General features: G+C 44.6%; 1 protein-coding gene across 1 annotated transcript in view; it reads right to left on the bottom strand.

Annotated features, from left to right (window-relative positions):
- The window catches only part of LOC311016319 (uncharacterized protein), a 558,990-nt gene that overhangs the window by 351,862 nt on the left and 179,965 nt on the right, over positions 1–27,163 (bottom strand). Inside the window, exon 8 of the mRNA XM_084013943.1 lies at positions 22,905–23,027. Coding sequence (XP_083870069.1) covers positions 22,905–23,027 — 123 coding nt within the window. The remainder of the gene's footprint in view (positions 1–22,904; positions 23,028–27,163) is intronic.

A 27,163-nucleotide genomic window follows, 5' to 3' on the forward strand; every position in this document is an offset into this window, starting at 1 on the left:
TTGCTGCTAGCAACCTTTTTTCAAGCCACAGCCACAGCCAAGCTACCAGTCCAAAGCATTGCCTCAGCCACAGCACAGCTACCAGCCCATGCCTCAGCTCGATCCCCAGCTCCTATGTCGACTGCCCAGCCAATGCCTGCTAGGTCATCCCCTTTAACAGCATGGCTGAGAACGGTTCCTGTTGCTTCGTCGGCGGCCCGGTCAACACCTGCCAATGGTCCTCAGTCGGCAGCCTGGTCGACACCTGCAAGTGTTCCTCAGTCGGCGGCCCGGTCGACACCTGCCAGTGGTCCTCAGTCGGCAGCCCGGTCGACACCTGCCAGTGGTCCTCAGTCGGTGGTCCTGTCAACACCTGCCAGTGGTTCTCTGGCACCAGTCTAGTCGGGGGACCGTCCGACGCCTGCTCCATGCAGCCTTCTGGGGGTCTGCTCATCGCCAGTTCCTGTCCCGACGGGGGAACGTCCAACGCCTGCTCCACGCAGCCTTCCGTGGGTCCATTCTTCGGCCATTCCTCTCCAGATGGGGTACCGTCCGATGCCTGCTCCATGCAGCTTTCCGGGGGTCCGCTCGTAGCCCGTTCCTGTCCCGACGGGGGACCGTCCTATGCCTGCTCCACGCAGCCTTCCGGGAGTCCGCTCGTCGCCCATTCCTGTTCAGACGGGGGACCGTCCGACGCCTGCTCCACGCAGCTTTCCGGGGGTCCACTCTTTGCCCGTTATTGTCCCGATGGGGGACCGTCAGACGCCTGGTCCACGCAGCCTTCCGTGGGTCTGCTTGTCGCCCGTTCCTGTCCTGATGGGGGACCGTCCGATGCCTGATCCACGCAGCCTTCCGGGGGTCCGCTCGTTGCCCGTTCCTGTCCCGCCGGGGGACCGTCCGACGCCTGCTCCACGCAGCTTTCCGGGGGTCCACTCTTTGCCCGTTATTGTCCCGACGGGGGACCGTCAGACGCCTGGTCCACGCAGCCTTCCGTGGGTCTGCTTGTCGCCCGTTCCTGTCCTGATGGGGGACCGTCCGACGCCTGCTCCACGCAGCCTTCCGGGGGTCCGCTCGTCAACCTCCTCCAGGTCCCTTCCACCCATCCTGCGTATCCTGAGCCCCTCCTCCACCAACCCTGCGTCCTTAAAGCTGCATTCTCTCTGCTGGAGGTTTTTTCATGAATAATATGTCTTCATTGCATGTGCATACCTTTGAGTCTGCATGTGGGTCCTCCCTGCTGCTTCAGCCAACGTGACAAGAATATTAGTTAATTTCATATAAAACTCAATGAACTCAACTGTATAGAAAGTGGTTCAAACTGGCTCCACCTTGACAGCAGAGACAGTCTGGTGTTGTAGTTCAGGCTCACATGTTCATGGAGTGACGTTCACAAACGCAGACTGACGTTTGCAACAGCATTTATAAACGCCAGGTGGAATTATAAAACTATTAAAACATTGAACGGCGAGAAAAAGATAAACAAGAAGTTTGGTTTTGCCAAAAATTTTGTTTTCTCCAATTTTCTTTAGATTTGTTCTTGGGTTGAAGGCCGATATATTTCCATTGCTTTCAACCCTTTGTTGAACAGAGAGCGCCATCTATTGGGCTCAGAAAATGAAGAAAATGCTTCACGAAGCTTCATTTGGACATCACTAGAATACGTGAATATAAATAACTGAATATTTGGTGCATGTAAACGCATCATTGAAAGCTTCATAGGTAAACTTCTCAAAGTAGTTGAATCTGACCTGAGAGTTTCCAGTCGACAGTGTGGACTCTCCAGGCCAGCAGACAGCAGCTTCACTCCTGAATCCTGCAGGTCGTTGTTACTCAGGTCCAGGTCTCTTAGACTGGAGGACTGGGAGCTGAGAACTGAGGACAGACCTTCACAGCTTCTCACTGAGAGGTTACAGCCACTGAGTCTGAAGAGGAATCAGAAATTAGTGATGAAACAATTACAAACAACTGTTCATCACCTCAGGTTCTAACTGACATTTTTGTCATAATTAAGTTACTCACATATTCTTATTCTATGACAACTTAGTAACATTATGTGAGCCAATCAGCAGTGTGTCAAATGCACACAGGAAGACCAATCGGGTTCTGCTTCTCTGTCATGTTGCTGTGGTTGCTCAGTGGCAGCAGCAACAAGGAGCAGAGGAAATGTCTACCAATGCAGAAAAACCTCAAGATCAAGCCTTGTGAAAGACAGAAGGACAAACACCAGACAAGTTCAGTCTTGCTTTTAAGTTCATTTTCATTGTTAACTACCATTCTAGCCAGCTAACACTGGCTTCCTTAGTATGGTAACATTAGGAATATATAGGAAGCTAGCATTATCTGGCTAGTATTAGCCTATGAAGCTAGGGTATGGCGGCTATTATTAGCTGCCAGGCTAATATTAGAAAGCTAGCATTATCCGGGTTGAATGATCATATGAAGCTAGCATAAGCTGGCTAGCATTAGCTGATCGGGTAATATAAGGAAACTAGCACATGGTGGCCAAAATAATTTTTCACTTTTTTGGACCCCCAAATGACCATGTGGGCACTTGATGATCCTAATGGGTACCCCGATATTGGCTGTTTTCACATGGAATGACCCATTTACTATTTTTGGAAAAAGGGTCCTATGCTCCCCGGTCTGTTATTTTTTTTTCACCATCAGTGCCAGGAACGCCACAACGGTGCAGGGGGTGCGACCGCTAGTGATGTCCAAATGAAGCTTCGTGAAGCATTTTCTTTATTTTCTGAGCCCAATAGATGGCGCTCTCTGTTTAGTTTAGTTTAGTTTAGTTTATTTGTTTATTTCGGGCATGTCAGTTAAATCATCATCACACATCATTTTCACATAGTAAAATACACATGGCCGAAAGGGAAAGCGGGAGAAGCCAAGGCTTATCTAGTCCCGCCCCCATTACACACAGGATAAAATCATCATCATAATCTTTTCTTTTCATTGCATTTTTCATTTGACATAACTTTTCCTTTTCCTAGTGACATTTGACACAACATGTTACAGCAGTAGGTGGTACAGAGAGCTGAAGTCCAGTGCATACAGATTACGTGTGTGTTTGCACACTTGTCCATATTTATTCATCACAATAGAGCAACAGTCTCAACATGTAGACAAGTCCGAGGGAAAAGAGAAGTAAAAAAAAAAAAAAAAAATAGAAGAATAAAATAAAAAAAAAATAAATAAATAAAAATAAGAAATAAAAAATAAAGATAAAAAATATAGTCCAGTGTAGGAGAAGTAAATAATGAAGAAAAATAAAGAATGAAAAAAGTAAAAATCAAGATAAAAAATAAAGTCCAGTGTAGGTACTAGTTGTTGAGATGGTGAGAGATGGTGTGGGAGCCCCCCCCTTTTTTTTTATTTTTTATGAATCCTCACTGTACTCTGCAGCTTTGGTGAGCCGAGTGGTGGCGTTGTCTGCCCTCACACTGGTCATCTCCGTGGCGATCTTTCTCAATTTCCGATGTAGCATGAAGATTCCACATCCCAAGGCGATTATTCCAGTTGTCATGAACGCGAACAAGTACACGTCCTCGACGTCTTCCACATCCAGAGTGGCAAGGCAGATGACTCTCCACTTTCCCCAACCATCCATGATGTAGCCGGACATGAAGGTCCCATCCGGACACGTAGGTTCACCAGAACCCGCACGCCGTGTTGAGAACACTCTGTCGATAGCATTCATTGACCAGCTCAGTAACTCCATCGTGAATTGTAGGAGTAACAGTTGCGCTTGGTATTCATACCTCATTTATCTACACATTGTTGATATTTCCTACCACGTACAACTGACATCACACCATACAGTTTCTTCGGTCCAACTTATTGTTTGGGTACAGAATGTTCATTTGTTATGCTCCCATCCCGTCACAACACCATGTCTACTGATTCGTGTCTCAGACATTTATCAACTTTCATGCAATAATCTATACCGGTCAACGGTTGAATATACATACTTCTTCTTAAAGCCACTTAGTGTTGCTGTTTTTTTTACTTCTTCTTCTAACACATTCCATTGTCTAACCCCTGTGACCGATAAGGAAAAGGATTTTAACGTAGTTCGTACCTTTCTTTGCCTGAAAATCATGTCCCCTCTAAGATTTTGTCTCTCTCTGTGTATGAAGAGATTTTGTAGGTTCTGAGGGAGAGTTCTGTTATAAGCTGTGTACATCATTTGTGCTGTGCGATAGTTTATTAAATCATATAGTTTGAGTATTTTCGATTCGATAAATAAGTGGTTGGTGTGTGCCCTGTAGTTGGCGTAGTGTAAGATTCTCAAGGCTCTTTTTTGGAGAATTAGCAAGGGCTGTGTGGAGCCTTTATATGTGTGTCCCCACACCTCTGCACAGTATTGCAGGTGCGGAGAGACTAGTGCGCAGTATAACAGATGAAGTGCTTTTTGATTTAGGATTTTTTGTACTTTCCAAAGTATAGACACACTCCTGACCAACTTCCTTTTTAATTGTGCTATGTGTGGCTTCCAACTTAACATGTCATCTATAATCACTCCCAGAACCTTATTTTCACGGACCCTCTCAATATTAACTCCGTTTACATGAATGTTGGGATTGTTATTGCAGCCTCTCTTACCGTATAGCATGTATTTAGTTTTACCAAGATTTAGAGATAATTTATTTGTATTAAACCACACTTGAAGTTTGGCCATTTCCTGATTTACTGTTCCCACAAGTTGGTTCAAGTCACTTCCCGAGCAGAAAATATTTGTGTCATCCGCGAATACTATTAATTTCAGAGTATCTGACACTTTACATATATCATTTATGTATAAGATAAACAGCTTCTGACCCAGAACTGACCCCTGTGGGACCCCACAGACTATGTCCAAGTTCATTGATGTGTTATCCCCAATTTTAACATATTGGGATCTCTTGTGTAGATAACTCTACACAAGAGCTTTCAACCCTTTGTTCAACAAAGGGTTGAAAGCAATGGAAATATATCGGCCTTCAACCCTTTGTTGAACAGAGAGCGCCATCTATTGGGCTCAGAAAATAAAGAAAATGCTTCAAGAAGCTTCATTTGGACATCACTAGTGGCCGCACCCCCACTTTTCACGGGGAAAAAAAAAGGAAAATGCGTATGTTGACCACGACACGGCATCCCAGTGATTGCAGCATGAACTAGATCTATTTACAGCGCTGTGGCTTTAAAGGGATAGTTCAGAATTTTGGACATAAGACCTATTTTCCAAGTGAGCCGGTGTGTTCGGGACGTCTGGAGACGTTTTCAAGAAATTTCATTCAGTTCTTCCAGTTGCCGAGTTCGCTTATGCTATGGCTAGCGCAAGTCAATGGTTCTTAGCTAGACAGGCATTAAAAACAGTCTTGCCCACTCCACAGTGCACCCGAGGCAAATCCATTGTAACAGCAGACTATCGATGTACATATGTGTTGATAGAATGTTTGAAATAAAACCAACCTTGCATTTTTAAGGATTTTAGTCTCAGCAGCAGCAGCAGCGTGTCATACTTCCTAGTAGGCTATGGCAGCGGCGGAGTGATATCACTTAGCGCTTATAAGTTACCGGTTCTATAATAGTTTGTTTACCTGCTGTCATTGCTACAGACGCAGAGTAGCCTGCAGTGCTAGTTTCTTCAATCTCACAGAAATGGACACTTTTGGAGAATATAGTGAAACTTTTGAAGACTCTGATGAGGAGTTTTTTTCCACCCAAACCCAACCGTACCTGTACGAGCCTGAATTTACAGAGGAAGAATTGCGCGAGAGGGATGCTCAAAAGGGCAGAACGTGAACGAGCGTCTGTGGAGACCGCTGGAGCTGAGAACTGGGACCGAACAAACGGAGACTGGTGGTGCCAGGAGGGAATCCCCCGCAACGCGTCCGAGGGTTTACGGGTCTAATTCGCGGTGCGTAATTGTGGCCGTGGGCTGCCCGGTGTTTGAGTGAGCTCCGAGGGCTTTTCAGACAGCCTTGGGGGTATAAGTGCCGACAGTTTGGCCCGGTTCGATTGCCTATTTACGGGCAGTATTTAGGGCGGCGCGTCTTAGAGTTTTGAGTCTGACGGAGCAAAGTAAAATTCTGCTGCTGCTGAGAAACTAGTTCCTCAAAAAATGGATGATTCATGCGATGCGAGGTTAGTTTTGTTTCAAATATTATTCTATTAACACAGATATGTACATCGACAGTGTAGTGTTTTAATTGATTTGCCTCGGGTGCACTGTGGAGTGGGCAAGACTGTTTTTAAGACTGTTTTTAATGCCTGTCTAGCTAAGAACCGTTGACTTGCGCTAGCCATAGCATAAGCAAACTCGGCAAATGGAAGAACTGAATGAAATTTCTTGAAAACGTCTCCAGACGTCTCGAACACACTGGCTCACTTGGAAAATAGGTCTTATGTCCAAAATTCTGAACTATCCCTTTAATTATGTCTGCTCTAGTCTGGCCTCTTGGTCATGATGTCATGCTCAGCCAATTGCATACTTAGCCCGCAAGCCAGGTCCAGGAAAAGGGTTATTCTACGACCAACGAGGCTACAACACTGAAGCTCAGTTCAGTTATCTGCATCACCAACACACTTACCTTAGAAATCGCTGTGCATTACTGCTTTACGCTACCTTCATTTGTATTTGTTCTTGAAACTTGTGTGTGGAGAACTACAGATCTTGGATACACTACTACATCGCTACACTAGGCTACGGTCAATGTTGATCAACACGGAAAGCTGTTGCTAGCATAGCTGCTAAGCTAAGTGCTAGGTGCGTTCGTCGGACGAATGCTACTGTAAACAATGTTCCGAAAGGCCAAGGTACATGTAAGAGTATACAGTTTGAGAGAATGAGATGTCATTGTTAATCGATTCAATAAAAACAACGTCATATCAGACTACCTACTCCTAACTCCTTGAATGGAAATTCAGGTTATGATGGTGTGTCTGTGTCTGTCAATATCAGGCACAGTTTATTTTAGCAGATTATTAATTTAGAACATGTAGACTAAATCACTCTGTGCATAAAAAGACGCTACTTGCAGCTCAATCAGCTTGAATGAAACCACTAAACAGCAACACAGGGGTGTCAAACTAATTTTAGCTCAGGGGCCACATGGAGTAAAATCCAAATGAAGCTTCGTGAAGCATTTTCTTTATTTTCTGAGCCCAATAGATGGCGCTCTCTGTTCAACAAAGGGTTGAAGGCCGATATATTTCCATTGCTTTCAACCCTTTGTTGAACAGAGAGCGCCATCTATTGGGCTCAGAAAATACTTGCTTCACGAAGCTTCATTTGGACATCACTACATAAAAATAACGGCAACTTCAGATTTGTTTCCTTGGTTTTACTTTGGTCCTAAATAGTACAAGCATATTCTGAAAATGTACACACCACAAATAATGCTCTTTACAGAACACTTGAAATTAGTTGAAAATTCTGAGGGGGGAAAAATGGTGCAATTTCAAGAACACTATGCCTCAGTGATTGGAACTTAGACTTCGTCTCAGTGTAACTACAAAGGCATACAACTTTAAGTCACAGCCTATGTGGGATTGAACAAAATACTCTTCTAGGTATCAAATACTGCATTCATCATTTCCACATCTTAATCCTGAGCTAACTCACCACACTATAAAAACAGAGGTACAAACTATTCAAGAGGGTTGAGTTAGGCTACTCCCTGCCATGTAGGATACTCTATTTATTGATAGAAAAATAAAAGCTGTGCATGATGCATGAAAAATGCATGAACAATTTCAACAAACCAACCTTATGAACTAAAGTGACTGACATTACAGTAAATCACACACTGTTCACTGTCTTTACATTTCCACAGAAGATATTCATTTTCACAGAATTATCAGGCTTCATAAAGTGTCTCATGCAGCATTTTAAGTGGGGTTACCACTGTTTATTTTACTATTTTTGTACTATTTTACTTATGAAAACACGGTAGAAGATGTAATAGGCAGAAAGACAGGCAGCTCCGGCCATGCTGTCAGGTATAGGCCTACTTGCTCGCCCCTGGTATAAACAGATTTCTTGCGTAACAGAATTGCTATTGCGACATCCAGTGGACACATTTAGAACAGCAGTTCTTTTCATTGAAAAATTGCAGCTATTTTTATACTTTGGAAATCATCTCGTGGGCCGGATTAAACACGTTCACGGGCCTGATCCGGCCCGCGGGCGGTAAGTTTGACACCCCTGACCTAACATAATGACAGTTTATTGTTGGACTTTTTTTATTATTATCTTATATCCCACATGAAAACGTGCATGAATGCTAGTTGGCCTCTGGAATTTTCAAAATTGTCTCAGGAACCCAGCCCGAAACCAGCTGTTTTTTTTGTTTTTTGCACCCACACTTTCAAACTCGTTCCGACGCCACTGATCAGTGCCGAATTCCAGGGCAAATAGGCCCATGTAAACTAACAGGCCGCATATCCAAATAGGCCTAGATGAGGAGAGATTAAGGCTGTAAATTGGCTTTTGTCTTTGTCACATTTGGACAGTTTAAATAACTAAACTAAATATATGTGTTGTTACCAGGACCTGGGGAACATGGATAGCCCCGGTAGGGCCCTATGAAATCCGTTCAATTTTTTTCCAGATTCCGTTTTAATTTTTTTAAATTCTGTGTTTTACAATTTTAGAGCATTTTTTCCCGTCAAACGGTGTCTAATCATGTGGTTGATGAATCAAAGACATTTACTGAAGAAACATTCCAGTCGTTCTAATTCTAAATCCTTGTCATTCAGAGACAAATGTGGATAAATATGCAAGTGTATGTGCAATCATTTATGGAGGAGTCACAATATACCGCCCACTTTTTAAACCCCCCCGTAGCTGCTCATCACACGGATTCTTGTGGGTCGAGTCATTCTTATGTTGACAAAACTCAGAGAAAAGTTAGAATAAATGTCTTCGACATGACAATCGATCACTGTGTGTGTGTGTTTGTGTGTGTGTGTTTGTGTGTGTGCGACGCTGGATGAAGCGGTGAACGCTGTTTTTTCTTTTCTTTCAGCTAAGGTGCGGTGACAAACGCTTCATGTTAGAGAAAGCATCGATTTTTATGTAAAGGGGGGGCGGGAGGGGTAGCCGCCCCCCCGCCCCACTTCCAACGTCTATGCCTCCTGGTAGTCTCTCAGATCACCAGGTGTGGGGCCACAATAATCAGAATTTACTCAGTAAAGTTACTCAGTACTCGAGGAGTTTTTTCACTAAATACTTTCTTACCTTTACTCTTAAGTAACTATTTGGAACTACTTTTTACTTCTTTACCTTTTGCAGTTGGGAAAACCAATGAAATCGTTCAGAATGCAGATAGAACCTTGTAATTCCAAGATGGTTTGTTGTTTTCTGAATGAAAAAATATATTTACAGAGCTTTGCTGGAGGCTTGGACGACCGGCAGCAGCCTCAGAAGAGCCTCCTCTGAAGCAAAGTATTCCTTCAGGTCAAACACGTCCAGATGTTTTTCTGATGACAGTAAGATGAAGACCAGAGCTGACCACTGACCAGGAGACATTTCATCGAAGGAGAGATGTCTTAAAGTCAGGTACTGTTGGATCTCCTCAACCAGAGAGCGATCATTCAGTTCATTCAGACAGTGGAACAGATTGATGCTTCTCTCTGGAGACAGATCCTCACCAACCTTCTCCTTCATGTACTGGACCGTTTCCTGATTGGTCTGTGAGCTACTTCCTGTCTGTGTCAGCAGACCTCGTAGGTGTTTCTGATTGGTCTCTAGTGACAGACCCAGAAGGAAACGGAGGAACAGGTCCAGGTGTCCGTTTGGACTCTGTAAAGCCTTGTCCACAGCTCTCTGGTGCAGATGTGTTAGTTTATTTATGTCTCCATAGACTTCAGACCACCAGGAAGTTGTTTGTTCTTCTGCCATCAGATTGACACCAGAGTTGACGAAGGTCAGATGGACATGAAGAGCAGCCAGAAACTCCTGAACACTCAGATGGACGAAGCAGAACACCTGGTCCTGGTACAGTCCTCTCTCCTCTCTGAAGACCTGTGTGAACACTCCTGAGTACACTGAAGCTGCTTTGATATCGATGCCACACTCTTTCAGGTCTGGTTCATAGAAGATCAGGTTTCCTTTCTGCAGCTGCTCAAAAGCCAGTTTCCCTAGAGACTTAATCATCTCTCTGCTCTGTGGACTCCAGTGTGGATCCGTCTCAGCTCCTCCATCATACTTGACGTTCTTCAGTTTGGACTGAACCACCAGGAAGTGGATGTACATGTCGGTCAGGGTCTTGGGCAGCTCCCCTCCCTCCCTGGTCTTCAACACGTCCTCCAGAACTGTAGCAGTGATCCAGCAGAAGACCGGGATGTGGCACATGATGTGGAGGCTTCGTGAGGTCTTGATGTGGGCGATTATCCTGTTAGCCTGCTTCTTATCTCTGAACCTTTTCCTGAAGTAGTCCTCCTTCTGTGGGTCAGTGAACCCTCTGACCTCTGTCACCATGTCAACACACCTAGGAGGGATCTGATTGGCTGCTGCAGGTCTTGTGGTTATCCAGAGGCGAGCAGAGGGAAGCAGTTTCCCCCTGATGAGGTTTGTCAGCAACACATCCACTGAGGTGGACTCTGTAACATCAGTCAGGATCTCGTTGTTGTAGAAGTCCAGAGGAAGTCGACACTCGTCCAGACCATCAAAGATGAACGCAACCTGGAACTCTTCAAACCTGCAGATTCCTGCTTCTTTGGTTTCGGTGAAGAAGTGATGAACGAGTTCCACCAAGCTGAACTTCTTCTCTTTCAGCAGGTTCAGCTCTCTGAAAGTGAATGGAAACGTGAACTGTATGTCCTGGTTGGCTTTGTCTTCAGCCCAGTCCAGAGTGAACTTCTGTGTTAACACTGTTTTCCCGATGCCAGCCACTCCCTTTGTCATCACTGTTCTGATTGGTTCATCCCTTCCAGGTGAGCCTTTAAAGATGTCTTCTTGTCTGATGGTTGTTTCTGGTCTGTCTGGTTTCCTGGATGCCATTTCAATCTGTCTGACCTCATGCTGGTCATTGACCTCTGCAGTCCCTCCCTCTGTGACGTGGAGCTCCGTGTAGACCTGATTCAGGAGGGTTGGGTTTCCTGCTTTAGTGATGCCCTCAAACAAACACTGGAACTTCTTCTTGAGGTAAGACTTGAGTTTATGTTGGTACACTGGACCAGCGGTTCCTGGATAAACAACAAAGGAACCCAGTTAGTGGATCCTACAGACCCTTTTACAGTCTATGAACAAGCCATGTGTTAGAGCCATGTATTCCTATAGTCCTCAGTAGTAGTGTCTTCATGAGCTTCTTTCATGATTAAATCAAAACTATTGGACACAAAATCAGGTTAAACTGATAAAGTGAAAATATAATATATAATCCTCCACCCTGAGACGTCACCATTGAAAACACCAACAGAACATGGAGGTGTCCTCGTAGAAGCCCATTTTAAATACACCTTTGTTTATCATCTACCAACAATTTAGTTATACGAGCTGAAAGTCACCAGTTAACACGGTCACTGGATGAAGTGAAACACCTGTTCCTCTGAAACGGTCGTGATCCTGTCTGAACTCTGTAGAACTTGAGTCTGTTGGAATATCGATTCTGACAACCGAACACGTAACAAGCAGACATTTAGATGCTACTAACAGTTTAAATTCACTGTTTAAAGCTTCTAACTCGTCTGGATGGTTGAAGCAAAACAACATAAAGGTTGACAACATGCGTACACATATTTATGATGATGTCAGCTGTAATCGGGTCTGTAGACAACCAGAGAACCTAAACATTGAAGTTGTTTGCAGCCTATTAGGAGAAATATGAAGTTCTTCATGTTGAATCATTCTCTTCTTTCCACCATGTTAAATCTGTTAAAATCCTCTTACTGATCTGCAGACAGTCAGCCAGGTCCTCCTGCTTCATTCTCCTCAGGAAGTGCACTGTGATCTTCTGAAACGCCTCTCTGCTCCTCCTCTGGTCTTCATCCTCACCGTCCAACAACTCCTCGTCCTCACTCTCCAAGCATTCTGGGTAATCTGGACTCAGAATCTTCTGGATCTTCTTCAGCTCGTTCTTCACAAAAGTGCCGATGTTCTCCTCCAGCAGCTGGAACAGAAGGATAAACTGAACATGAACTCTAAAGAACCCAACATGGGATTCATGTGTGGGTCTGAGCAGCATGGAGACCACTAGAACCTGTTCAGCATTGAATCTGTAGTTGATGTGGTTAATAGTGAAAGGTGAGCTTGTACATGTACTCACCATAAATATGGAGTCCAGGTCTGTTTGATGCTGATGGGTCAATGGAACCTCTGAGATCTGCTGAACTCTGTGGAGAAAACCACGTTTAAAGAGTCACTAAACCACAGACAGATCAGAAGTGGACGTCGTCATGGTGACGTCACCCATTGTGTTTGTGGACTACAGTTTTGAAGTCTCAGGTTTGGCATTTTGCCATCTTGGATTCTTGGAGCGATCTGATGAACACTAGCAACAGAGTGGCACCCCGAGCAGCAACCTTACTGGATCTGGATCCATCTGGATTCTGGTGTGAAGCTTCATAATTCAAGGTCAACTTTACAGCTAAGTGAGTCATCTTAGTAGCTAACTTCTGAGTAATATGTTGTGCACTTTATTGTTTACTGTTTACCCCAGTGTCTTGTTTTTTCTGTTGTGCCTGTGCACTTTATCTCATCGTGGAACGAGGAGAAACGTTGTTTCGGTTTCTTTTGTGCGGTACATGGAAGAAATTGACAAATAATAATAAATAAATAAGTAAATAAATGAATTGGTAGAGTTGTAGTGACCTGTCAATCACGAGGTAGCCCCGCCCCCTAAAGCATCCGGCCAGGGTCCCCACAGGATTTTTCCACTCAAATTTAAGACTTTTTAAGACCTTTTTAAGACCACGTCCGATGAAATTTAAGACCAACCTCGCACCTATTCTGGCATGATACATTTATGAAATAATGCAAAAGAAATCTGTCAGAATAACAGAATAACACAGGGACAAATAACAATTACTTCTTTTAATAAAGAATAAAGTGTGTGCACGCCAAATGTATACATTTCCCCCAAAATATTCAGCATGCTCCTTTTGCAGCATCTCAAAAAAACGCCAATTGACGTTGGGTCCGTCCATGGACAGAGACACCATCATCCTCAAATCAAGGTCACGTAAACATTCCTACAAGAAATCAAAAACTAATTTTAAAACACAGTTGTATTCTATCATAGGCACTGTCATAACATCATAGCACTATGTAATCTGTAAATTCTAGTGTGGTGGAGATTCAAGCCTCCAGGTTAAAGGGTTCTGTCCCAGAGAGTGGTGAGGGAGAATATTACCGTCACTGCTGTCATTATAGTTTTTTTCTGTTTACTCTACATGCATTTTCCTATGGCCCTAACTCTAACCTCTTGTTCAGAGCCTATGTAACTATGTGGCAAAGATATATGAAGAGAGTTCATTTGCAAAAGAGATAAGATAACTAGTTTTTACAACATTTTTAAATTAGTATACACCAGGTGTTTATCTGCTTTTGCAAATTAACTCTATTATTCTGATTTAAGTTCAAACAACATCTATATTTCAGTTTAAGGATACATTTGTGGGGGGAAAAATAAGAAAAAAAGCAATGGATACTTACTTTAAAATGTTTTAGTAGGTCCAGCGCCGTAGCATGGCCCATGAACTCAGAGCCAAAATATCTTGAGCGGACCCGGTCACCAACCCAGTAGCGCAGATGAATGTCCAGCTGTTTAGTTTTTGTGCTTTTGTTTAGACTTTCGTCAAGCATGACCACAAATCCAGACGCCTTATTGACCTGGTCGGTCAGTTGTTTGGTGATGAAAGGGGCCAGACCAAACTTGGTAATATAGGCAGTCTTGTTGCTCCCACATGTGAAAGTAGCCGCAATCTCCGAGTCGGGGAACATCACTTTGAAGAGCTCGCTTATATTTTCATTTTACGTTATGGGCAAGTGCAGATTTAATCCACTGTGGCTCAGTGACTCAAAATATGACTGGGTTCAGGCTGTACCGGGGAATGAGTGGGAGGCTCAGTGACGTCTTTGCCGAAAAAAATTCAAGCTCGGTACAATGGGTCATTTGGCCTTGGAGTCGCACATGAAGAGTGCTAAACATTTAGCATGCTTAGCAGCTACACAGCTCCTACCAAAGGTGCTGCGCGAGCGACGACATCGGTGGGTCAGCGGCTAACTGTGCACGCTCTAGCGCAATGTGGCATTCTAGTAAACTTGGAAATCAGGATTTTCCGACCACCTGGTTGAAACAGTGCATTAATGCCACCTCATGTCGGAGATCGATAGTCGGAGAGAAAAAAAAAATATTTTACAACGCAACGTTCCATGTTTTGTTTTTTGTTAGTGTTTTACTTAGTATACAGTTATGTTGTTGAGCTGTACTATCATGCAGATAAGAAAGGGAAAAATTAAGACCTTTGAGAATGAAATTTAAGACTTGTAAACAAAACTTAAGACCTTTTCAAGGCCTTAATTTACGGTTATCAAATTTAAGACTTTTTCAAGTTTTTAAGACCCGGCGGGTACCCTGATCCCCTGCTTTCTGGTCTGGTGGACTCTAAATGGACCATAATGTACTAAATGAACATCATGCTGGATTGAAAAAGACTTGAAACTAGAGATTGAGACCATAAAAAATGTTTACTGAGATAATACATCGAGAAAGAAGTAGGGCCATTTTCTTACAGACTTCTATACAACCAGAGAGGAGTCGCCCCCAAAATTAATGTTGGCTCGGTGTGTGAATATGCAAAAACGATGTCGGACTCTGTAGTTTTCTCTGGTCCCCTGCCAAACTTTACTAGTGATGACATGTATAGCCGCATGTCATCTTTCCACCGCTGGTTGTCGAGGTGGTGTCCAGATAACGATGTGGGCTTTGTTAATAATTGGCAGCCTTTCTGGGGAAAACCTGGTCTGATCAGGAGAGATGGCATCGAGATGAATTGAGCCGCTCTCCTATCTAGAAACATCGCTGATCTCATTGGTAGTCCTAAAACATGACAAACCAGTGTTGATTCATTGCAGTCTTACACACTTCTCTGCGCCTCCATTAGAGCAGTCACCCACCCAAAACCACATAAGAACGGTGTCTGTCCCCGACGACCAAATTTATTTGGTCCAAGGATTTTAGCAAACTACAGACCAATATCAAATCTTCCTTTCCTCTCTAAGATCCTTGAGAAAGTAGTCGCCAATCAGCTGTGTGACTTTCTCAACAATAACAGTCTACTTGAGGACTTCCAGTCAGGATTTAGAGTACATCATAGCACAGAGACAGCTCTGGTGAAAATTACAAATTACCTTCTTATTGCTTCTGACAAAGGACTGGTTTCTGTACTTGTTCTGCTAGATCTTAGTGCTGCGTTTGACACCATTAACCATGAGATTCTAATATGTAGACTGGAAAAATTAATTGGCATCAAAGGAACCGCATTAAGCATTAAGTCCTATTTATCCAATCGATCTCAGTTTGTGCATGTCAATGAAAAATCCTCCAGGCACACTGAAGTTAAATACGGTGTTCCTCAAGGTTCTGTGCTCGGACCAATTCTTTTCAATTTATATATGCTTCCTTTAGGCAACATTATCAGAGGACACTCTATAAACTTCCATTGTTATGCTGATGATACTCAGTTATATCTATCGATCAAGCCTGAAGAAACCAATCAGCTAGTTAAACTCCAGGCATGTGTTGATGACATTAAATCCTGGATGACCTGCAATTTCCTGATGTTAAACTCCGATAAAACGGAAGTTATTGTACTTGGGCCTAAACTCCCCCGAAGCTCGCTGTCTAAAGATATAGCGACTATTGATGGGATTGCCATCGCCTCAAATGCTACTGTAAGAAACCTTGGAGTTATCTTTGATCAGGACCTGTCCTTTGACTCGCATATTAAACAAACTACAAGGACAGCCTACTTTCACCTGCGTAACATTACTAAAATTAGGCCAATGCTGTCTCAAAAAGATGCAGAAAAACTTGTCCATGCATTTGTGACCTCAAATTTGTGACCTCAAGGCTGGACTATTGTAATTCTTTATTATCAGGCTGTTCTTAAATCTCTCCAGCTGGTCCAGAATGCTGCAGCTTGTGTTCTGACTAAAACCAGAAGAAGGGATCACATTTCTCCTGTATGAGCTTCTCTGCACTGGCTCCCAGTAAAATCCAGAATAGAATTTAAAATCCTTCTCCTCACTTACAAGGCTCTTAATGGTCAGGCACCATCATATCTTAAAGAGCTCATTAAACCCTACTGTCCTCCTAGAGCACTACGCTCTCAGAATAAAGGGTTACTTGTAGTTCCTAAAGTCTCCAAAATTAGAACAGGGGCCAGAGCTTTCAGCCATCAAGCTCCTCTTCTGTGGAACCGTCTTTCGGTTCTGGTTCGGGAGGCAGACGCTGTTCCCACATTTAAGAGTAGGCTTAAAACCTTTCTCTTTGACACCGCTTATAGTTAGGGCTGGCTCTCTCTCTCTCTCTGTGTGTATGTTCCCCTGGAGTCCCTGTGCTTTCTCGCCTAGCAGGTCTCCCTGGACCGTGGTGGAACCTGATCCGGACTGCACCGATACTGTGGTCTTGTTTGACACTTACCGCCAGTATTTTTAATTAAAGTAATTAACTAAAATCGGCATCTCTACTGTTATTAACTTGATTACTCCCAGGAGTCTGGCTATGCTTTCTGGTCCAGCAGAGTCCACTGAGGTCCTGACCGATGCAGACTGCTAACTTGCCTGACGCTGGAAACACCACATTGTAGCTCCACCTGCCCGCTGTGTGACTGCTCAACTACTCCTGCTTTTTGGTCTACGGCGACGTGGTTGGGATGGATCCATCTCGGCGTGGCTGTGCCTGCTGCCATGGACTACTACTGTTGATACTATTGCTTCTGTTAATGCCACCACTACTGTTAATGCTACTACTACTATACTACCAACACCAAATGCAGTCGGAACCCAAGGGCCTGGGCTGCACAAGATTTCTGCCTAAAAGCCTATTAAGGCAGTTTTTTCTCGCCACTGTCGCTGTAACGCTTGCCCCTGGGTGATGTTGGGACTTTTGAAATTTTGAGCGTATTCTAGTCCTGCTCAATGTGTTAAAGATGGAGTCTACGATTTTTGACTTGAGCCAAACTTTAGCCAATAGTAGACATGCGGCGTCAGTGGGGCGGGGAGGAGGAGGGTATTGTGGCGAGTGATCGCCGAGCAGTTTGGGATCGGGGACGTACTGCGGTCGGGGTGAGAGAGAAATCCAACCGGCACGATGTTTCATCATTCGTGGCCGTAATAAACACTATTACTGCTTTGTACATGTTGTGGAAGTCCTGGACACACCGGGAAACTAAACGGCCTGCCTGAGTTCATAGCGGAGGGAATGTTCCCATTCATTGTCTATGCACCACAGCTAGCTCCGCACCACAGCTAGCTCCGCACCACAGCTAGCACGGAGTTTAGCGGCACCACCGGCAGCCAGCCTCCACCCGGCCCAGGCCCAAACCGGCAGCCAGCCTCCACCTGGCCCCACCGGCAGCCAGCCTCCACCTGGCCCCGGCTCTACCGGCAGCCAGCCACCACCAGGCCCTACCGGAAGCGAGCCACCTCCAGGCCCTACCGGCAGCCAGCCGCCACCCGGCCCAGGCCCCACAAACTATGCCCAGTCAAGGAGATGATCTCACAACAGCAAATAAAAAAATCACCGACCTGAAGAATCACATCAAAAGGCTCTCCGATGAACTGCGCAGCAAAGAGACAATGTTGTCCAGTTTCATGGATCTAGCCGCTGATCAGGCCCAGCAACTTGCCTCCCTGAGCGCAGCCATCCACAACACCGCTGTTTGGGACCCGTCCACCTGCCCTCGGCCGTCTTCCTGCTCAACTCCAAACCGCTCTTCCTCGTGGTCGGAAGTGGTGGTCCGAGGACGAAGGAAGAACTCAGACGGGACTGCCTCGCCGCCTCGCCTGTCGAACCACCACGCGGCTCCGTCGGCCGACACTCCCGCTCCACCAGCTGCCGATCCCCCGGTTCCAGCTCGCCCCGATCCGGATCCATCTCCGAGATCGACGCCTGCAGTCACCGTTGCTCACCAGGCACCGGTGGCTAGCAGTGGCGGGGGGACCCGCTGCTCCACTGTGGGACCAGCTGAGCGCTCTCCATCCCGGACTACCACCGCCTCCCGCCGCAGGATCCTTCATGAGGCCGTACTCAGACGCTCCGGAGGTCTTCCTCGCCCTGAACCACTGAGCTCCTCTCCCAAACCCGGGGCCGACGGCGTGTCACGGCGTCCTCGCTCGGCCGTCCGGCCCCGCGGTGCGGACTCTGGCCGCGCTCTCTCCGGCCGTGAAAACCAACGGCTGTCATCCCCCACACCACTCTTCTCTCCAACTACAGTAATAGTTGGACACTCCCGGGTCTGCTACACTCACTTCCGTCCTCTGTTCGGCGAATTATAGTCCACGTCGGGACGTGCGAAACAGCCCGCCAGCAGTCAGAACTGACCAAAATGGATTTTAACGTTCTTTTTAATTTTTTAAGTTCCTGTGGATTGTCTGTTTTTATCTCCGGTCCAATCCCTTCACTGGGAAAGGGGATAGGACATTTTAGCAGAATCCTCAGTCTTCACACCTGGCTCCAGCTCACCTCCACAGCTTTCAACTTTGGTTTTATTGACAATTTTAATCTGTTCTGGGACCGTCCTTCCCTCTTCCAACCGGATGGTATTCGCCCCAACTTGCTAGGCAGTCACCTGCTAACTGCTAACATACAGCACTCCGTTCAGGTCCAATCACACACACCTGCATGACTGTCTACCCAACACGCCCCCTCCCCGGAACATCCGCCGACAGCTCCACCAACCCCCAGCACTATTCCCCCCGCTGGCTCCCCCTGCAGGCCACACCCGTCACTAACCCTCTCTCCAGAAATCCAACCCATACAAACCATAATCACCCACAGAGCCTCCATCAGTATTCCCTCACAACGTTATCACAACAAACCACACGTGAATCTCTCCAACCTCCGTCCTCTCCCTCAGTCCTCCCAACCAACCCAAAAACAACGACACCTGAAAATGGCTCTGCTCAACACACGTTCACTCAGCAATAAAACTCTCATTCTGAATGAATTCATCACTGACAATAAACTGGACTTCTTCTGCATCACTGAAACCTGGCAAAAACCCCTGGACTATTTTTCACTTAACCAGATCACACCCACAGGATTCACATACACGGACAAACCCCGCCTTGAAGGACGGGGTGGCGGTATTGCTGCCATCCACAGAAAAGACATCAAAATCACCACCATCTCCACCCCAGCCGCCCCATCCTTTGAACATCTTGCCCTCAAACTCCCTGGTCCTACTCCACTTGTCATTGCCATCATTTACCGCCCTCCCAAACCAAATCCCACCTTTCTCTCAGACTTCACGGTTTTTCTCACCCAGCTCTGCGCCATCTCACCCTCTGTCCTCCTCCTCGGAGATTTTAATCTTCACATCAACGACGCCAACTGCAAACCTGCCACTGAATTCCTGGAACTGTTACACTGCTTCAACTTCGCACAGCATATCAACTTCCCCACCCACTCCCATGGTCACATCCTCGATCTGGTCTGCTCCACTGGACTCACACTAAACCATCTCTCCAGCATCAACCTCCACATCTCTGACCATCTCGCCATCATCATCGACCTCAACATCCCCATCCCTATCCCAAAAGATAAACGCAAAATCTCATTCAGAAATATCAAGTCCATCAACCCCTCAGCCCTCTCAGCCTCTCTCACCGGTGCATTATCCATCTCTCCTCCCCCCCTGTCTGATGATCCCAACGACCTTGTGGACTACTACAACAACACTCTTTCCTCCTGTCTCAATCTACTGGCTCCCACTAAAACCAAAACAGTCACCTTCACCCACTCAGCTCCCTGGTACACCCCTGAACTCCATCAAATGAAATCCCGCAAACGACAACTGAAAAGACTCTACAATAAAACCGGCCTAACAGTTCACCTCCACGCTTACACAGACTTTCTCCATATATACAAAACTGCTCTCAACACAGCCCGGTCCACTTACCACTCACACCTCATACACTCTGGCTCCAACAACCCCAAGACTCTTTTTTCCACAATCAACAAACTTCTCAACCCCCCCGATAACATCTCTACAGCTTTCACAGTGGAAACATGTAACTCCTTTCTGTCATTTTTCCAAAATAAAATCAACAACATCTACAGCAACCTGACCACCTCCCCGGCTCCATCAACCCCACCACTGGATCCCACCCCTTCACTCTCTCAGTGCCTGTCACAGTTCTCCCTGCTGTCTCCCATGGACCTACCTCAACTCACCAATGGCATGAAAACCTCCACCTGCACCCTAGATCCCATCCCATCAGCTCTCATCAAAACCTGTCTTCCATCCGTCACCCCACTCCTCGTCAAAATCATAAATTCCTCCCTCATCTCTGGTTCTGTCCCCACTCCACTCAAACTTGCTGCTGTCACTCCCATCCTCAAGAAACCAGGTCTCAGCCCCGACATCATGTCCAACTTCCGGCCCATCTCCAATCTTCCCTTTCTGTCAAAAATCCTGGAACGTGTCGTCGCTGCTCAACTCAAAACCCACCTCTCCTCTAATCACCTGTATGAACCATTTCAATCTGGATTCCGCCCACAACACAGCACCGAAACAGCCCTCCTAAAAGTCACCAACGACCTCCTCCTCTCCTCTGACTCCGGCCGCCTCACCATCCTCATCATGCTTGACCTCACTGCAGCCTTCGACACCATCAACCACTCCATTCTCCTGTCCCGTCTGGAAAACTACTACAACATCACTGGCACTGCACTCTCCTGGCTCCGCTCCTACCTCACCAACAGACAGCAATTCATCAGCATTAATAACTGCACTTCCTCCACTGTTCCCCTGTCCCAAGGCGTCCCCCAAGGTTCGGTGCTTGGTCCTCTTCTCTTCATCCTCTACATCCTCCCCCTTGGCAACATTATTCGAAAACATGGTCTCCACTTCCACTGCTACGCTGACGACGTCCAGATCTACATCTCCACCAAATCCATCACCACAGCCACCTGCTCCACTCTGACCACCTGCCTCACTGAATTAAAAACCTGGATGCAAAACAACTTCCTTCAACTCAACTGTGACAAAACAGACATGATGATCATCGGCCCCAAATCCCTCATCAAAAACACCCACAACTTCACTCTCTCCGTCGACAACTCCACTCTGTCCCCGTCCCTACACATGCGCAACCTTGGAGTCATTTTCGACAGCAACCTCACATTTCAACAACACATCAATCACACCACCAGGACTGCCTTTTTTCACCTCAAGAACATTGCCCGTCTCCGCCCATCACTCACCTTCTCTGCTGCCGAAACTTTGATTCATGCATTCATCACATCCAGAATAGACTACTGCAATAGCATCCTCTACGGTTCAGCTGCCAAAATCCTCGACAAACTGCAATACATACAAAACTCTGCTGCCCGCCTCCTCACCCACACCCGCTCCCGTGACCACATCACCCCTGTTCTGCAAAATCTCCACTGGCTCCCTGTTCCCCAACGCATTGAATACAAAGTACTCCTCCTCACCCACAAAGCCCTCCACAACCAGGCCCCTTCCTACCTCACCGACCTGCTCCACCACCACTATCCCCCCCGTAACCTTCGCTCCTCCGACACAAACCTCCTCTCCCCACCTGTCAGGACCAAACACCGTACCTGGGGCGACAGAGCCTTCTCACTTGCTGCCCCCTCCCTCTGGAACTCACTACCCCCACACATCCGAGCCTGCACGGACCAGACCACCTTCAAATCACTCATCAAAACCCACCTCTTCAGAATCGCCTTCAACCCCCAATAATCCACTACCTCATCTGTACTGCATCACTAACTTGTTCTTAAATGTGCCTGCTCTTCAACCGTTTTATAACTTTATATTACTTGTTTTTAACCGTTTTATAACTTTATATTACTTGTTTTTAACCGTTTTATAACTTCACAGCACATCTTTTTAACTTATCTACTTAAGAATAACCTGCTTGTTTTAATGCACTCACTTGTAGCCTCCCTGTGTTTAATAGTACTTGTTTAAATGTATTAATTTTTACCTGTATATGTAAAGTGTCTTTGAGATCCCTTGAAAAGCGCTATACAAATAAAATGTATTATTATTATTATTATTATGTTAGAAGCCATGTAATGCCATCGCGGAGCGGCGAGTTTCCAGAGACGGCGCTGCTCGATAATCTTTCAAACGGAGCGTTGTCGATCTAAAATAAAGACAGATTCAGCAACTGCATAGCTTATTTCTCGCCTAAAATTTTTTTAGAAACACCTTTCACTGAACTATTTTCGTAAAATAAGAGGGAGGTGGGAGGCTGTGAGGGGAGAACGATAGAGCTCGGAGGAGCACAGAGGGGGGGGGGGGGGGGGGGTTCAAATCGTAGAATACAGCTTTAATACTCTACAACCTCCCTTGACTGAGACGAACATGGTGCTTGAGTTTGATGTCTTTTGGTTTGGAGTCTTTTTGTTCTTAGCTTATCTTATTTTAGCCTCTACTATTATTTGTCATTAGCCAAGTTAGCTTCTCTCTGACTCTTAACTTTTCTCGTCTTTCTTTCAAAGGGAGGTTTTCTCCTCACTGTCTCTATTTTTTAGTTTTATCTCAGTTAAAAAGATTTAATTGGTCCTTTCTGTTCGAGCTCCAGTGAAACATGACACTCTCCCATATCATCGTGGCTCAGAAGACCTAACAGTTTGCAGGATTCAGGGCTGGTGGACTCGGCATTATTGTTTAAGGGGCTAGTCTAGACCTGGTTCATCCTGTAAGGAGAGTTCAGTTTCATTTCTTACCTTCCATCAGCAGCTTGTTCAGCTTTAAAAAGAATAGGGTGACCCATAGAGTGGACACTCTTTATGGATACACAGCTAGGTCCAGGTCCAGGTCCAAGGGAGTCTGGTCTCTGTTGCTGCATCCTGATACAATACATACAATTTAAGGAAATACTTTTTCCAAGATTCTCACTAGTTAAGCTTCATTCATCACAATATAAGCCACAACAAGAAATTATCAACAAATGTTATTAACACAATATTTTTGGCAGTTCAGACCATCACATTATTCATTCAGCAGACTTGACTTAATGTTGATGGACGCTGTGTTTCTGTGGTTCAACAGAGAATCTGAATTTCCCAGTTAAACTTTCATTCCTTTCATTCAATATTTGAAGCTGATCAGCTGAAGTGTCAGCAGGTTACAGTGTTGGTCCAGGCGTATGTCAGGTTAATATTTAATCCGAATGTCTTTTTATTTCACTTATCATCATCAAACTTAACTGCTGTCCAGGTCTGGAACAAGACCTGATTCTTCACCTCAGGACAGTCAATTAATAAAAAGGTTCAATTTTAAACTCAATAAAGTGATATAGTTAATATCATGTATATTTATGTTTTTGAGTGAGAATCATGATGGTGGAGTGATCCGAGTCCTGGACACTTCGAGATCCTCGTCTCACCTCTGAGCTTTGGTCTGGCTGTCATGTCCCCCATCCTGAGTGGTTTTAGAGGGAAGGACTCCGTCCTCTCGGTCCTCACACTGATTCATAGCAGAGTCTCCACCTGCTGGCAGAGACACACACTGTCACTACGGCAACACTGATAACAGAGAGGCAAAGTCCCGCCCCTTCCTGTGTTTCCAAGGGGACCTTATTTCTTGAAAACTATGAACGGTAGTTAACGGTGAGACCAATAATGTTTTGGTCCCGTTTGAGTTGTACAGCGTCCAGACGACAGGAGCAGAATCTCAAAGGCTTTCAGGACACAGGACAACATTACATCGTTAGCTTTAGACGACAAAACCAATGTTAGCTTTAGACGACAAAACCAAAGTTATATTTAGACAACAAAACCAACGTTAGCTTTAGACAACAAAACCAACGTTAGCTTTAGAAAACAAAACCAACATTAGCTTTAGACGACAAAACCAACGATAGGTTTAAACAACAAAACCATCGTTAGCTTTAGAAAACAAAACCAACGTTAGCTTTAGAAAACAAAACCATCGTTAGCTTTAGACAGGGGCGTCAATTGGGTATGGCAAGGTATGGCAGCTGCCACACCTTGGCTCCAGGGGAAAATGTAAATATTCTTTTTTTTCAATACATTTATGGAATTACTCTGTGTCAATTTGTATTGATTAATCTATTATTTAATACATATAAATTAACTACAAGTGAAAATCAGAACAACACAATCGATTTCTCTAGATATTATCTTTCCCAACACTTGTATCCCCCCTCCATATCTTGAAATGGGATCTCCCAGCCCCCCCTAACGAGATGACGGAGGTCAGAGCTGGGTCATTATTGTTATCGCGTTTTTGTTTTGCTAAGCTAATTAACTAAAATGAAAAGGAAGCAGATAACTTTAGAATCTTTTTTATAAAAAAATAAAAAAAAGGCAGGTGATGGGTCCAATGTTGCCCCAGCAGCAGAGGGAGGAGGACCAGGTAGTGAAGGTGGGATTCAGGCTGTTAACGAGGCTGTTAGCCACTCAGCACCCTCTTCTCCCTCCCTCTCCTCTTTGCATTTGGACTTTAACAGTTTTAAGTTGACTTGGTATGTTCACTTGATATTGTTGCAATTACATAACCCTGCTGCTGGATGCGCAACGGTGCATTTTACTGAATTGATTGATTAACGTGCATAGTTGTTAAGTGTTTGTGTCCATAGTTATGTTAGCGGTGTCATAACTATGGACACAAAGTTATGACACCGCGGAGTGAGACTGCATTTAAAAAAGTTCAAATTTTCCTAACCACACAGATAAGCTACATAGCAGACTTGTCACTTTTGTTATGATTATTTGCTGGGCATGTATATTGATTGATACTGTAGTTAAGTCATGTGACTAGTAACCTTGCCATACCTTAGCTTTGGCTGAATTGACGCCACTGGCTTTAGACAACAAAAACAAGGTTAGGTTTGACAACAAAATACTACATAGAAAAAATAAAATACTACATAGACATAGTACACAATGTTGTTTAATGGTTAGAACGTTCTTTTTAAGGGCCTTTTTATCCAGATACATTCTAAATGACCATGTTGACTTCAACTAGCATTGTTAATAAACATTTACAAAATCTTGAAAAACCAAAACACTGGAGGCAATGCCCTTTGGACTTATTGAAATTATTCTCTGTTTTCCACAAATCAGATTCACTTTTTAGATATCGGGAACCCTTTATTTAATTGCAAATGTCAGCAGTTACCAAGTGTGTCGTACTGGTACGACATAAAGGAGTTTATTTTCCGTGTTTTCTCCTTCTTGTGAAAAGTTTCTGAGATGCAATGCTGTACATCTGGTCTGGAGGCAACATGAATTCAACGATTGGACAGTCACACTCCAGAGCGGGTCATTGAGAAGGGATTAGAGACTGTCTGACCGAAGAGTCGGTTCTTTGAACCGAGGTAATCCACTGAGCCGGTGGAATCGGGTGTCAGCAGCAAATTAGTCAGTTCTTATTCAAATATATATATTATCCATCCATCCATCCATTGTCTTCCGCTTGGATGGACAATATATATATTAGTGTTGTCAAAATTAACGCGTTAATCTTTGCGTTCATTTTGAGTTGTGAGTTGTGTTTTGTTTATTTCCCGTGGCGGCTGACGTAAGACCTATGACGACGTGTGCCGCAAAGCCGTTAGCCATTAGCTTTCAGTGGAGTTCAGCGTAAGATTTTGGCTGAGGCTGCGGCGTCAGTGGGGAGGGGGGGATCGTGGCGAGCGATCGCCGAGCAGTGAAAAGGATTTATCATTCTGACTTCACAGCAGAATATTTCCTTGACCTTTTTTCCATATCTACATGTTCTATTGTGGACCTATTTGATATGTTCTGTTAGTGCATATAAGAAATATGCCTTTTTCAAGCTGACAGTTAATTTTGATGGCCTTGATGGTTATTTTGGAAATCTGTAGTTCACATGAGAGAATCTGTGCTTAAAGTTAAAAAAAGCTGCTATTTAACAAAAGTATTTGAATTTAAATACTTCCTTTGTGTTGATTCTACATAAATTCCATCATTTTAGATTTAAAGCCATTATAACATACTTTATTCTTAAGAAGAAACAAAGCGATTAATTGCGATTAATTACGGCAAATTGTGCGATTAATTAGTTAATTTTTTTTAATCAATTGACAGCACTAATATATATTTTCCTTTTGCCATCTGTCCCAAATGCTTACGGGCTTGGCAGCAGGAAGCCCGTCTTGTTCTGTGGTGTTTAACATTAGTCTCCTGGTCCACTAGCGCCTCTACTGGATACATAGAGCTACTGCGAACCGAAGTAATAACATGAACCGCCGCTCACAACTCACTTGCCGACTGAGACCGAAGTAATAACCGGTCGTATGAACCGCGAATCAGACTGAAGATTTTGATCCAGGTTTTATTGCACAGTGTAGTTTAATCAATGTAGTGGTGGATATTTGTTTTTTCTTTAGTGGTGGATATGACATTTTAATGCACAGTACGTCAGATGTGTTGTATAGCATATTTAATAACAACCAGAGAGACTTTTTCTTTGCACACAGAACTCTGAATGTGGGTAGCTACTGTCTTTTTCACCGTTGTTGACATGGAGCCATGTTTAACTTTGTCTTTTAACTAGTGATGTCCAAATGAAGCTTCGTGAAGCATTTTCTTTATTTTCTGAGCCCAATAGATGGCGCTCTCTGTTCAACAAAGGGTTGAAAGCAATGGAAATATATCGGCCTTCAACCCTTTGTTGAACAGAGAGTGCCATCTATTGGGCTCAGAAAATAAAGAAAATGCTTCACGAAGCTTCATTTGGACATCACTACTTTTAACTAAAGGATCGCCCAATCAACATGAAGAGAGGTGGACTACGAGTACCATGAGCAGAGGACCTAATCAAGGACTACCATGCAACTATTTTCTTCATTGGTCATAAATCAAAGCTGATGATTGGCTATTCAGTTTATTATGTCAAGTTGGTGCTGGACTTTGTTTGGACCGAAATATGCATCATAGAAACAGAGTTTGAATAATTGATAGTTGATTAGAATGACTCAACTTCAATTATTGCA

Source organism: Eutrigla gurnardus (genome assembly GCF_963514095.1).
Source record: "Eutrigla gurnardus genome assembly, chromosome: 7".
Lineage (NCBI taxonomy): Eukaryota > Metazoa > Chordata > Actinopteri > Perciformes > Triglidae > Eutrigla > Eutrigla gurnardus.